Here is a 15,241-nt window from a genome sequence, read left to right as displayed (position 1 = left end):
AGAGGTATCGACTCGTTTCGATCTCCAAACGTTTGGTAGTTTTTTGAGCTGTTTTTTTTTCGTTGCTTCAAAAGTAGCGGAGATTTGCGAAGAAAGTGTCTAGTGAAAAAAAATTGAATAAGTTTTTTTGTCATTTTGAGTAAACATTTAAGACAATGTGACTGAAACGTTTTAAATGTGTATTGAGAATTTTGACCTGGTTTTATTGAATTCTATCTAAAGTTCATTCACTTAAATGAATGGTTTCTAACTTGCACAATTCTTTAAAATTTCAATAAAAGCTTTCGAAGCAGGCAGATCGAGGAAGAAAAAAAACAACAATTTTTATCATAGGAGAAATAAACATTTTTTTCAAAACGAAAAATCCAAAGTTTTCGAAATCTAAAAAAAATAAAAATAAATTTAAAAAAAGGAGAAGCTAATACAGTATGACCCATAAAACATCCGATTATCTGTCATCAAGGTTTAAAAACACTTTTTCATTTCATTTCATTTCATTTCTTTTTTAACACATGTAACATAAAATCAATGATCTTTTTAATCGCTACAGTTTAGGATATAATATTAAGGCCATATTTTTATCTTGGTTTCATTCATTTCTATTGAGTAAAGTCAGTAAGTCCTCTTTGAATCTGTTTTGAAAGAAATTTAATTTTAATTGGATTGGGAGTTGATTCCAGTTTTTAATACCTCTAATTATGAAAATTACTGTAGTACAATGAATTATCATGTGGAATGAGAAAACGAGAGGAACGTATACTGCGCAAGGGGGTCAACAATGAATATAAATAGGGTGGTTTTTTACTGCAAACGATTTTAAAAATTGACATACAATTGCGAAATTTACAAAAATTGGAATAAGTAACTGCAACCAAGTAGATGTTTCTGAAGATAAGTTACACTGGAAAGACGATCGAGGCTGTAGACATATCTTACGCATGCATTCAGAGCTATTCTCATGCGGTCTAAGTGTGAAAAGTTAGCGTTTTAAAAAACGAAACAACTGTATATAAAGTGTGGTAGTAAAAAAGTTTTGAACAGTTTAAGCTTGGTGTTGAAATCTAAGTGTGTAGAGCGCCTTTTCAGTGTAGCGTAAATTTTTGAAATCTGCTGCCTCCAAGATAGGTGAAAATGATCAGTAAAATATCTGCACTATTTGAACAAAATTTAAAAAAAATATATAACGATTTTAAATAAAAGTTAAAAATTATCCACTTTCCCCAAAATTTCAAGTAATTTTGATTTCTGTGAAAAAAAAGTTATAGAAATTTTATACTTGTTTACTTTTCTTATTTAAGGAGTTTTTTAAAGCAGTTTCAAACCAAATTGAGTTTTAGATATTTTTAAAGCATAAATTTAACTGTTTTGCAGGTTTCAACAAATTTGATAAAATAATTCAATTTTTTTTAAACTTTATGCAGTTATGTCAAAATTGCTTGAAATGGTATCTTTCGAAAGTTGAAAAAAAAAAACTGTCAAGTTTTAAATTTTACATGCATCATCATCAAAATATTATTTTTAAAATTGAATGAAGTATATTAAACAAAATCAGAATCAGATTTTTCTTAAATGTAGGCTCGTTAGTTAATCAAATATCAATGATTGAATTCACTTAAAACTGATACATATTAAAACTCTGTATCACCAAAACAAAAAATGATAGCCCATATTTGACAAAATATTCGAGTTCAGGACGCAAAAATCTACCACATGAATCATTGAACATATGCGCCCAAAAGGCTGTTGCCTTGAGTTATTAATTAAATTATCTTAATAAGTGTTTATTGCGGAAAATCCTTCTAAAACGTTAAAAAAAACTTGTCTAGTTCATCGTTCAACTTTTTTTTTTCAATTTTCAATTCAATTTACCGAATTTAAAAATCAAACTATTGAAATTTTTAGAAATATTTTAAATAAATTTGTCAAAAAACATAGTTTCTACCTTTTGTTCTTTCCGAGAACCAATATTTCTATTGAAAGTGTAAAAATCTTCTGATCTTGAAATTTTGTACTTCATAACCTGTTATTGAAAATTTACAAACATTCCTTTTCCACGTAAAATAACATGACAAAACTAATATCATAAGCATCTGAGCATATTTCTGTAAAGAACTTTAGGTTCCCCATCGATGCAATTAGCGGGTGCTTGTTTAATTATGTAAGTATTTTTTTTTAAAACTTGATAAATAAAAGAAGCATATGATGCGTACATAAGTCAACAACATTAAGAAAAGTATGCTTATGCAAAGCGACGACGATGACAGTCGGAAATATTCAAGATATTGATAATTTCAAATTCAGTGTACTAAGAAATACTAAGACGTACTTATCATTTATGAATTGACACACAAACTATAAATTTATTTTGATCAATATCGTAGATTTTTTTGTAATCTAAGCTGTAATATGGAAAAATAATCTGACAACAATCTTGAATTGAGTTCTTTATTCAATTGGATGAACAAACTTGACGAATCTCTTCTTATTTTAATTAGGATCTTTAAACTTTACAACTGCATAAAATTCTGGACAAACATCCGCTTGATGCCATAAATTCTCAAAAAAAAAATTTCAATTTTAAATGACAAATGCTGTCAGGGCTCAATTTTGTAGGTTTTTCACACAATTCTCGGGATAGTCAAATGTTTAGTTTAATCTAAGGAGATGTGATCATGACATGATAAAATCATGTTGTTTGACTGATGATTCGAAGAACCAACTTCAAAACTAAATTTGAATGCACAATGTTAAATAAATTTCTATTTTTTTGTGCTTTCAATAATTACAACAAAACTTGAAATTCCTAATTTTTGTATTTTTTTGGGTTAGTTAATACTACAATGGAATTTTTTAATCAATCCTTCAGTTGAAAATGAAAAATAAAAATGTAAATAATGATGAATAATAAATTACAATTATTTTTTTTTAAATATGAATTTTAGATTGATGACTTGGCATTGATTTGAAACTTTCATTGTGATTTGTTTTGAAAGTTTTGATTTTTTTCATTAGTAAAATTTATTATTTTTTGAGTTTGTGTAGTAATCATGAGTAAGAAAATGGTGTTAGAAATCTATTTCTTTGATCATTATTTATTTTTGATATAGTTATTATTTTCAGCCAAATTTGAATATTGAACCATCCCCCCCATGGACCGGGGGGGTTCGCACGGGCCTGTTAGTAGTAAACTTGAATTTCACATTCTCTTGAGCATGCTTAGCCTTCAGGAGCAGAGATGCCAATGTGTCTGATTTTTCAGGATTTGCCTGATTTTCCGAGGCTCAACCTGACAACCTGATAAGCCATTGAATTTCCCTGATTTTTGAAAATATGTATTTCTGATTTTGCCTGATTTTTGCGAATGTGATGAAAAATGGATATTAAGGAACTGGATTAGGTACCATTGCTGAGATGAAAATGTGGAGCAACGACCGAAAAAAATCATCACTTTGAGCGAAATTTCCGTTACCTTGACGTTGCCTGATTTTTATTTCACCAGTTCCTGATTTTTGGAAGAAAAATGTAGGCAACCCTGTTCAGGAGTGAAATATACCGATCCGTACGTGAATCGGACATCGGATCAATCGAAAAAAGTTTCTCGTCTGAAAACAAGACGATCAGCTGCTTCTTCTTCAACTAAGACAGAAATAGCTTCAAGCGCTCAAGTTACAGTGCTTTGATTCGTTCTGTTATCAAATGCCGCTTTGCTCTTGCCTTTGATGATGCATTTAATTCATATTCACGCAGAAAAAACTATAGCTATATCAGTTAAATTACGCGTCTACTAGAACATAAATATGATTGTTTGGTTCTCACCCGAAAATACGATTAAGCCAACCATATGATTATGCGCTGCCACAAACATGGCTATAGATAAACTAGCGATGCTTAAAATCCAATAGGATGGCTGTTTTAACTGTAACTGCTATTTCCCCTGAATGTAGAAAGTTGAAGATTTGAAATTCGAATATTAATAAACTAGCCGACCCGTTGTGCTTTGCTACACCTTCCGGAAATAAATGTAATTTGTAAAAATTTATTAAAATTTAGATTTTAGAGAGCATTGTTTTAAATCAAACCTCATCATACTTCAGAACCAACAACTTTGAAATGAGAGCTGCAGCTGCAGTTCTGAATAGCAATTCAAAGATGGTATATATTATTTACTGATCTCTAAACTCGTTTTTCGAGATCTGAAATTTGTACTCTGTACCCAAAAAAACCTTTTTAAATATGGTCCCTTCTTTGAAAAGCTCTTTATCTTAAATATACATGGGAGCTCTCCCATCTTTTTCAATTTTGTCCCCCACTGCTTGAAGAAGGTAGGCAAATTTAACCGGCTCGATACCCAAACAGCACTTATCATGATGAAAAATATATTAAATTAGTTCTGTATTAAATACAGTGCAAATTTCTTTTTTTTAAATAAATCTTTGAAAGTCAAATATTCCAAAATGTAGGCAAAAACAAATGTCTAAGTTTACATTTGTCCCGTATATTGGGGCAAGTGTCAATGCAAAGCTTATTTACAGATGCGTCAGAGTAATGGCTTTAAAATGGATTTAATACGAATTCCTGATTTTTGTTCTATCAAGTTTCACTGATATATCTGCAGTATTCCTGCAATATAAATTCATGTTTGTTACTCCACTTTTCACGAATGCTGTTCAAAGGGAATGACCTTCATTTACAAAGACATTCAAGAATTTTCTATATCCGCTGCAGTTTCAACATTCGGAATACCCCTTCTGGTCTTTCCAACATATTGAATCATTTTGAAGATGAATTTCTTAAAAGTTCGACGTTTGCCCTTGCCCCACCATGAAAGTTGACAGAAAGGAATATTGATTTTAACACTTTAAGGGTAAACTAAAAATTTCTCTTTAAAATTTTGCGTCCAGTTGAATATCAGTTCTAAAGTCTCGCTTATCAAAAACGAAGCGGATCAAAAGTCTCTTTTATGCAGTCATGTAACACAAAAACACTTTTCATGTTAAGTACGTACTTGAATTGGTATGTAAGCAAAAAGTACGATGGTTTTTCAGAATTATTTAAAATAAAAAGCTCCCATTTTCATTTCTAAATTCGTTTCAGTTGTGTATTTGGGCCGAAGTAACAATTTCTAGAAGAAAACCTAATTTTTAATTTTTTCTAACAGAAAAAGTTGAACGTTTGAACATGTTCTAATGTTCGTTGAATAAAAAGTCGAATGCTACCTACATTAACACGAACAAAATATGGAAGTATTTTTGCAAATCTTTCAACTGGTTTTGATTCGATTGATAAAATACCAATCTGTGTCACATCTAGGCGTCATTTATTACCACGTGCTGTGTACAAATCAAATAAGCAAGAAAAAAACACATCTAGGTTGCATATCGCCCCACGTGTTTGAGAAACAGGCGCCTTATTGTAAAATTTTCCAGCAAACAATGAACAGTGTGCTTTGGTTACTATCCTCTTGCGTCGACGTTTGCTCGCCCATGGAGACGAAAAACAAACCCCAGGTTGAGAAATACGCGCCAAAATATTTCTACTAATCAGTATGCTATGCCTGGGTTACTTTCCTTTTGCGACGCCTCGACCATAGAGACGAAAAACAAACCGCCCAAAGGAAAAAAAAATCTCAAGAAAATGGATGTCATGACTTTAATTTGTTTCGAAAAACTACAAATTTTGTATGGAAGCCTCTCCTTCCTTAAGTCGGATGGAGTTTTGACTAATACAGAAACCATCCCCGGCCTCAAAAACCCTCAGATGCCAGTTTTGACGATGATCGGTTCAGTAGTTTCCGAGTCTATAGGGAACAGACAGACAAACATTCATTTTTATATATATAGATTAAAGCAGGAAAAATCGTTTGTTATTTCTGTTTTCTAAATAAAATAAATATATTGTTTTTTCATAAAGCACATATATTGTAACCGATTTTGTTGGTGTTATGGCCGAGACTCGCCGGGGGAAGTAAAACACCATGGCCCTGAAAGAGAAAAAAAAGGTTCGTTAAAATTCCGACCGATAGAATAATGTAAATATTCGAAAACTTACACGATATTATTAGTCCGGGAATCTGGTCGGGAATCCGATAACTACACCCGATGCTGCTCTTTGCCCATAGGTACCTAAAACGAAGTAAGATTATGTTACAAAATAACAACTTTGAAAAGAAATTAGCATTACCTTTTCGCTACATGGTGACGGTCATCTTTCCCTGAAAAAAACTCCAACACATCCTTTGTCTTTTTTTTTATTCCTGTACCAAATAAATATATGACTTGTTCGTCTTGAAAATCAATGTTGGTTAAACAAAATTCGAGGTCTAGTCAAGCATCGGTGATGTTTGAAAAGTAACCATCAGATTGTATAATGACGACTAGAGAAACATAGCCAAATCTTCCAACTGTTAATCTATTTTAGCAATAACAGTTGAGAAATCCGCTACAACCAAATCAACTTTACATCTACGCTAGTTTGTTCGTAGTAATCGATGTTGATCAAGCAATATTATGGGTTCAACCAAAAATCTGTGATATGGAAGAGGCAACTATACGAATTTTGATAACAACTAGTAAAGTTTTTTATCCGTGTTTGGCCAATCGTTGCATGAAAGAACTCGAGATATTCGCTTCCTGTGCCAGCCACTGGTTTTATATCACTGGATTCTGCTGAAATAAAATCTTGACCAATTTTACTACTTTTACAGTGGGTGCAGACCGTGGCCTTCCATTATCCGGCTTCCTCGGACTTGGTCCATCAACAACAAAAATTCCTCTAAAATAGTCAAAAACAACCCAAAACAGACTCCTCAAAAAATTCGCAATTTTTTATGGGTCATACTGTATATCTAAATAAGATAATAATATAGTCTCCAGCTTGCACCATCAGGCAGGTATAATATCATAGACAGTTCTTCTCCGCATGATAGAATCTGCCCTTCCAACGATCTACGTTCGGGTACTGCATTTGTATCGGACTGCTCTAAATTTATGGTTCTGGTATTGGAGTGTTACTTGCCGTTAGATCGAAACTCCCGGCTTTGCTTATCGAAGACGTTTCCTGGGGCTATCTGGAGCTTCTTTGGATCCGCATTGATCCCGGTAATCGGAAACTCTATCTATGCGTAGTGTACGTGTCTACTGATTGTTCTGACGACCTGGTTTTACCTGAGTCCTTTTCGCGTTGCCTGTCTAAAATCAGCTTTGTTCTCCTGAGGATGACATACTCGTCATCGGCGACTTCAACATGCCCGGCCTAAAATGGTGCTCCTCTCGGAGTGGCTTTCTGTAACCAGACTTCCAGACCCTGTGCGTTCTTCATTCTGGGCATCTTCTAGTGTATACTTAGACGCCCTGAGTACAGCGACTTTACGTCAGATTAATAATACCAAAAATGAAAACGGACGTTTGTTCGACCTCTGTTTCGTTAACGAAGGTTTCAGGATTCCGACGATTGAATTGGCTCCTGCTCCCCTTTTCAAAACTGTTCATATCACCCTGCTTTAGTGGTCTCTCTCGATGCCGCAAGGATATATGCTCCCGTGAAGAGAACGGCATCCTTCTATCAAGATTTCGAGAACGTGGATTTTGAAGCTATCTCCCTAGTCCTTGGGTTTATCGAATGGGAAGTTGAGCTCGATCCTTCTGATCCAAACGCAGCTGCTGAGACACTTTCGAACATGCTCAACTACATTATTGATAGCTTTGTTCCAAAACGTGGGGTGGCTACAAATCTGCGGTCTGTGGGCTCCCTGGGTCACTAAAGAACCAAGGCTTCCGTCCTACATGTTCATTGACAGCGACACAGTGAATTCTGATCCAGAAATTTGTGAACTTTTTGCCGAACAGTATTTTTACAATTGGGGAAACTTCCTTGGAGCAACTGGCCAGGGCTGTCGGAAATATATCACCCCTAGTCGATGATGCAGCAATCTTAAAAGCGACAACTGAGCTAAAAAATTCATCTTCCTCGGGCACGGGCGGTATACCAGCTACTTTTTGAAGCGTTTTATGCCATCTTTGCTGACACCTATCAGGCACATCTTTCAATCATCACTGGACTGCGCAATCTTTCCCTCATTGTGGAAAGAAGCTCACATGTTTCCTGTCCACAAAAAGGGAGATAAGAGAGATGTGAGCAACTACGAAAAGCTCGAACGTTTAGGTTTCTGTGGTTCCCTATTGGATTGGTTCCGGAGCTACTTAATGGGATAAAAGTTATCCCTTCGTACTGGTGAATCCTTTTCCAGGCAATTCCCTGCCTCCTCAGGAGTACCCCAAGGAAGCCATTTGGGACCGATCATTTTCGTGATCTATTTTAATGATGTACTCACGCTTCTCCGCGGCACAAAGCTCGCTTTTGCCGATGACCTGAAACTTTTTCACACCATAAACGGCCAAGACGACATCAACTTCCTGCAACAGCAATTCACCGCTTTTGCTCACAGGTGCGACATCAATTGCATGCCTATGAACCGCAGCAAATGCTCAGTAATATCGTTTTCCCGTAAGCGGCACCTTCTTCGATCACATCAACGATCTGGGCGTTATTCTCGACCGACGGCTGGAGTTCAAGACTCATACGAACTATGTTGTTGAAAGAGCTTTTCTTGGATTCTTGTTTCGTATGGCCAAAGACTTCAAAGACGTATAAAGCATGGATCACTACAAATCTGGACGCACTATTTATTTTACCATAGTGCTCCTAGTTGTCGGATCTGAAATGTTTTGGCAGCACTTTGTAGAGGAATGTTCCTTCTACCAGTGCTGAAAATTTCATTACGATTCGTTTTGTTTCAAAAAAGTTACACGTGATGGAAGCCGCGAGATGAAAATAAATTTTGAACACGCACGTCAAAAACCCGACGTGGTCGGGTTCAAAAATCGCGAAATCGTGAAAAATGGTCAAATCAACCGTGTGTAGCGTTCTCAAACGTTTCCGTGAGATGCGTACTATAGATCGGCAGGTTCATACCAAGCGTCATAGTGGAATTAAGGATCGGAAACTGCATTAGAAGGTGTTGAGAACGATCAAGGAAACACAGGGTAGTCGGACTATGACATTGCCAAGAAATTCAACGCCGACCGGTGCACCGTCAGCAGAATTCGTCTACGCGTAGGAATACGATCCTATCGGACCAGTAAGCAACCAAAACCGGACATTGAAGCAGAATTTAGTAGCCAAAGGACGTGCCCGCAAGTTATACAAGAAGATTCCAACGAAGTTCGACGGATGCATCCTCATGGATGACGAAACGTACGTGAAGATGGATTTTGGGCAGCTTTCTGGCCAAAAATTATGTAAAGCCACTGCAGTGGTGCACTGCACTGGTCATGGTGATGTCCTCGGCAACTTCAAATTCGTTATTGCTGATAAGTTTGCAAGAAAGTGTTTGATCTGGTAAGGTATTTGCAGCTGCGGACGAAAAATTCCGGTTTTTGTGAAAAACAAGACCATGGACTCCGAAATTTACAAGGAGGAATGCCTGAAAAACTTTTTTTTTTCGTACATTAGATCTCACAAAGGACTAGTTAAGTTTTCGCCAGATTTGGCAAGCTGCCACTACAGCTAGGAGGTTCTACAGTGGTATTGGGCCAACGGGTGGATTTTGTCGAAAAGGACATCAACCCACCCAACTACCCTCAATTCCGCTCTATAGAAAAATTTTGGGCAATTGTCAAGCAGAAGATGAAGAAGAATGGTAGGACGACTCGGGAAGCAACAGAGATGAAGAGATTGTGGAACAAAATGGCCGCTGAGGTCAGCGAATAGGGTGTTCAAACTATAATGAGTGATACTCAACCAAAAGTTCGAAAATTCATCAAAACAACATCGGAATAATTTTTTTATTATTTTTCCTTTAAAGTGCAATAAAAACCCTACATTTTAAGTACAAAACATTTTTATTTCGTTTACATAGCTCCGAGATAGACCCGTTTTAATGCGTCCAGATTTGTAGTGATCCATGCTTTAGTTCTCGAGTTTTGCGAAAAATTGTAAAGAAACTACCCCCCCCTCCTCTCTCCTTCCTTTCATTCCACTGGAAGGAGCGATAGTATCAAATAATCATATAAACATTTCTCGTACTCACATACCCTCCCATTAAAATTTCTAGTGGTTGGATAAGTTCCCGAGTGATGCAAAAAATTGTATGGGAGCACCCTCTCCCTTGAAGTTTTCCCACTGGAAGACCAGAATGTTGTCAATATATCATAGAAACATTTCTCGTAATCCATTACCTTCCTATGTCGATGTTGGTACCATTTACTTCATTAGTTTTCCAGTTATGCTGGAAATTGTAAAGGAGCCCCTCCCCCTTTCTATTTCTCCACTGGAAGAAGGAAGGGGTGTCAAATATTCATAGAACCATTTCTCGTACCCAAATAGAAATCCAAGCCAATTTTGGTTCCATTTGATAGAATAATTCCCAAGTTATGCAATAAAAAAGGTATGGAAGCCCCTCTCCTCCCTTCCTAATTCCCCACTGAAAGAAGGGAGGGGTCGGAAATAATCATAGAAACATTTCTCGTATTCCAAATCCCTACCATGCCAAATTTGGTTCCATTAGCATGATAAGTTCTCAAGTTATGTAAAAAGAATGTAAGGTAGCCCCCTCCACTCTTCCTATCTCCTCAATGATTTGAGGGAGGGGTACCCAATATTCATAAAAACATTCCTTGTATCCGAAAACCCTTCCATACCAAATCGGAATCCCCCTTCCAGTGAGAGGGAGGAGTCCCAAAATATAATAGAAACCTTCCCAGGCATCAGAAGCATCCACCTGCTAAGTTTCGAGGAAATCGGTTCAGTAGTTTTCGAGTCTATAGGGAATAGACAGACAGACAGAAATCCATTTTAATATATATTTATGGGTCATACTGTATATTCAAATAAGATAATAATATCTCAATGAGATGGGTTTGAATATATGCTCCCCTGATCGGGTGGCAATGTGTTTTTAAATTAGTTACAAAGTGCATGATTCAAGATCAAAATTTCAACACGTCCCACTGTATCAGCTGCTATTAGTAGATAAAGGGCGTTCGCGTTCCTGTTGTCACCCACTGACTATGTTTTTGCACGATTTTCGACATGCTCTCTCATGCTCTTCTGGTCGGCGTAAACATCATTTTCATGCAGATTTCTCTGTCCGGTTCAGTTTTCATCCCCCTTATCTCTAGATAGGAAGGTAGGACGTCGCTCTACTATTTTCGGCTTCACACTGTCGCTTGTGTTTTTTTTTCAATGTTCCGGTAGCACATGGAACTTGGATCATATGTAGCGTAAGTTGGGCGATGGTGATATGTTTTTTTTTCTCGAGCTGCTACTGACGTGTGGCATGTGCTTGTTCTACTATTTAGAGGTAGGTATTCTGCAACTACTGCAACATCGCTACATTCCACCAACAGCCAGCCAGCATATTCGGGGTTTTTAAGCTGTATTTCTCGGAAATGCCATCCATCTATCCATCTGTCTGGGTCTGGATCCGTTTTGTGCCGCATTGTGAATCATTGTGAACATGCTCGGCATGTTGTTTCGAAAAGAAAAAAACAATCAACTTTCAATTCGATGTTTTCTTAAATTGGTGTAAAGTATCCAGAAAAGTTTTGAACTGGTTTTTTTTTATCTCATAGTTCACGCAAAATGCAAACCCTAACTCAAATCTGAAACGAAACTTATCGTATAGTTTTTAATCTACATTTAAAGGTTTTTGGGTGTTTGTGTGTGCAAGCGTCTGAGTACAATAAAATAATTCTAGATGGTTTCATCGAAACTGCACGGGTCGATTTTGTTAAATGTTTGCTCATAGATAAATTATATCCCCTTCCAAAGAGCTTCTGATTTCCTTATAAATTAACCAAAAACTAAGAAAGTTATTTCGAAAAAAACTTAAGGGTCAATCAATTTAGTAGAACGCCTTGATTTAGGCTACTCCTGCCAACGATTGTTATAATTTTCTAACACAAATAGATGTTTTCTCTTCAAGAGCTTAAATTTACAAATTTAGTTCGCAAGTACATCACAACCACTCGTAATATTATGAGTTCATTCCTTATTCAACAATCCGTTCATTGTTATTCAGTCGCAAAAATTTGAAATACTCACCGATTTTGATGTGTTCTACCGTTTCGTCGGCGTCGCTATTATACCCAAGCAGGACGCCGAAATTCCCAATCAAAAGCGTCGCCAGCAACGTCACCACCACTGATTTTGGCATTCGGAGCATTCCTTTTCTCGGTATCATTTTGACACAAATCTTTCCCTAGCGCAGCATCAAATCGCACGACCGTCACAAGCTTTTTATTTTTTCGCCAGATTTATTTATGCTATTTGGTGAGAATATTTCACTTCATTTGCTTCCTTTTGTATTTCTATGTATGTGTGCGTGCACATGTGGCGTCCCTGTGGAAAAATGCAATTTTTATATTTCCCGAAACGCAAATGCAGTCGACAGAACGCGTCGAGGAAAAATATCAGCTGACACATTGCGATGACAGATGACACTTTTATTCCCCGTCTCAAAAGGCGAACGTTATCGGAACAGAACAAACGGGATACACGAATTGGTTTTTGTTGCGAATAAAAATAATACAATGCCAACAAAAAAAGATGAGCCCATTGACCTGTAAACAATAACAATTAAAGACCGGTTTGTTATTGTTTACAAAACAGGCGTCCCCCGAGGCGTCCCTCCAAGTGCCACGTGCTCGGTGTTATTGTTTTGAAACATCAAGAAAATATTTTGTCATCAAGCGAGCGCTCTTCCCCTCTTTCTCTCCGATTCACTTGTCTTCGTTTTTCCGATTTTTCTTCCCCATTTTCATTAAATGGCGCCCATAAGAGATTTTTTCACTTGAATTTTTAAACACTTTTTTCCATGTTTGATCCAGTTCAAAACTGGAAAACTTCACCAATCCCTTGTGCCACACTTCACAAACTTCCAAAAGACCATATTTTCAACCGGAGAAAACATATTTTAAACCACTAAAAATCATCTTTTCCTTCGAAGAAAAACCCCAAAAAAGTGAGGAAAATGTGAATTTTTTCCCAGCCTCACTCAGAACGCACGCGTGCGACACTTGCTGCGACGGACTTGCTTGGGACGACGACAACTTTTCACGGTGGATCCGCACGATGGACTACTTGGTGGTGTCTTTTCACGGCGCATCTCAGTCAGTAGCACAGATGATTTTCCCGAGAAGATGCGACGACACTACGCCTGGCCGTTATTCATCAACGGCCGGTTGGCGTCGTCTTCTTTTCAGAGAGATTTTGTGAATGGTGTCCCGACTCGAAACACTCTCAACAGCTGAAAAAAACGACTTGGTTCGATGTTTTCATTTGTTCATGTTTTTCTTATTAAGGGTGTCTTACAGTCAGATGTTTGGAAAAAACTTATTTTTTTAAATGCGAGAATTAGTAACGAAAGTACTCGAGAAAATCGAAAATCTTTTCACTCGAGATTTGCACTTCCAAACAAACATGATACGTCGAATAAAGTTTCATAGAAAATATTTATGCGTTCTAGGCGTCTCTATACATTCGAAGCACGATCTTACTTTCAAGCTTTCAAGAAACGGACTGTGAAACTTCTACGCCAAATGTGTTAACGATGTTTTTTGGTAAAGTATGACAGTACATTCAATAACAACAATAACAAAATCAAGAATGTTACTTATTGTACTCTATAGAACACCAAGAAACCTCATAGCATGATCAAATAGAGCATTTAAAACACTGCACTATGCACTTTTTCTTATTTTATTATTTGATGCCGTGTCACCTTCAAGCAAAAACGTACAAAAATGATGAAAAAACAGCTTTAAAAAGATCTGACTGATGGTTTCCGAGTGTTCTACTGATTGGCATGATTTTCATCCGACCGGTTTATCTTGTACAATTCTTATGTAGGGCAATTAACATCTATAAATGATTGTTAACTCAGTTAACTAAAATACCAGTAAAAGATTTGTAACTTGTAAGTAATAGTTGTTTTTTGATTACTTTTTGTAATAAGGGGCTAAAACTGAACAGACTTACACATTTTCATGGAATATTTTGAACTAATACTAAAGATTTGGCAAATTTGAGTTGGGAAAGTCCAGCATTTTCTCGAACTTCGAAAGTTTTCTTTTATAGAAAAGTTACTCGAAAATCCAACATTTTAGTACCAATCTCGAAGAACAAGAATCATTCTAGAATAATATGCTTACAAAGCATGTTAATGAAAGCATGAAATGAAAGCGCTGCTGTGGGGGATGAATGAACATAAAAAGTTTCAAAAGTGGTAGTTTAACATCCGATTGATAGCTGTAAGTTGTTTCCGATCTGTTTTTAAATCATAATGATATCATTTCAGATGTTTTAAAAAACATAACCTCGTGAAACGGAAATAGTTTCGGACAGTGTTTAATGTAATGAATATCTGATCATAGGAAATCCAGCTGGAATGTTGTTATCACATGTTTTACATCCAGTTTATGATGCTCTGTCTGGATTTTGAAGAAATTTTGAAAAAAAATTATTCGCACTTATTCACAGCTGAATGTTCATATTTACCCCATAGTTTTCGTCCTATGGGGTAATTATGAACACATTTTCTTATGCATTTCCTGACATTTCTAATGCTTTTTAATAGTCAAATGATTTATTCATCAACCTAGGGGGCCATTCACTAATTACCCAAGCATTTCCAGACCCCTTTCCACCTCCTCCCCTTGTAAGAAATTTCTTTAAAAGCTACTCCCCCCCTCCCTTTTGTAAAATCTTAACACATTAACGACCGAGAAGAAATCTTAGCCAGAAAACATCAACACTCGGCATTTATATCCCAGAATCCACTGGACCAAATTCAGTAAATTTCATAATTAAATTAGGTCTGCAATGTGTCAAGTATTGAATTTTTGAGAAATTGATTTTTTTTCCGGATTTAGAAAAAAAGCTATGCCAATTCTTTTCAGTCTTTGCAAAAAACTTTTGAATCCCATTTTTTTAAACTAAAAATAAAATTTCAAAAGTAGAAAAAAGTGAATAAAACAGAAATTTTGAAAAAGCTCAATCCGTAACCAAATTTAAACAAGTCTTAACTTTGTTTAAATAAATAGTGATAAAAACTTGCTCTTCGTTGATAAAAAAAGGCAGTCGAAAGTTTTACCGGTAATACCAAAACCGAAAACCTGTATCCCAGGAATAGTTCTCTAATACCGAATACAGGTTTAACTTGCTTCCAAAACCAGGCTTTTGA

At 36.2% G+C, this 15,241-nt stretch overlaps 1 protein-coding gene across 4 annotated transcripts in view; it reads right to left on the bottom strand.

The window, feature by feature from the left end:
• Positions 1-13,190, bottom strand: part of LOC129757473 (glutamate receptor ionotropic, kainate 2) — a 49,707-nt gene extending 36,517 nt beyond the window's left edge. For 2 of the 4 annotated variants that reach the window (XM_055754708.1, XM_055754716.1), the window contains exons 1-2: positions 13,055-13,181; positions 12,103-12,399 (exon numbers count right to left, since the gene is read on the bottom strand). In XM_055754708.1, the coding sequence (XP_055610683.1) occupies positions 12,103-12,241 (139 nt within the window). In that variant the 5' untranslated portion in view covers positions 12,242-12,399; positions 13,055-13,181. Of the gene's footprint in view, positions 1-12,102; positions 12,400-13,054 lie in introns of all 4 variants that reach the window. The other 2 variants (XM_055754725.1, XM_055754733.1) reach the window with 2 other exon arrangements.
• Positions 13,191-15,241: the final 2,051 nt, after the last annotated feature.

This window comes from Uranotaenia lowii, chromosome 1 (assembly GCF_029784155.1).
Source record: "Uranotaenia lowii strain MFRU-FL chromosome 1, ASM2978415v1, whole genome shotgun sequence".
NCBI classification, from domain to species: domain Eukaryota; kingdom Metazoa; phylum Arthropoda; class Insecta; order Diptera; family Culicidae; genus Uranotaenia; species Uranotaenia lowii.
This window is presented reverse-complemented; position numbering and strand designations above follow the sequence as displayed.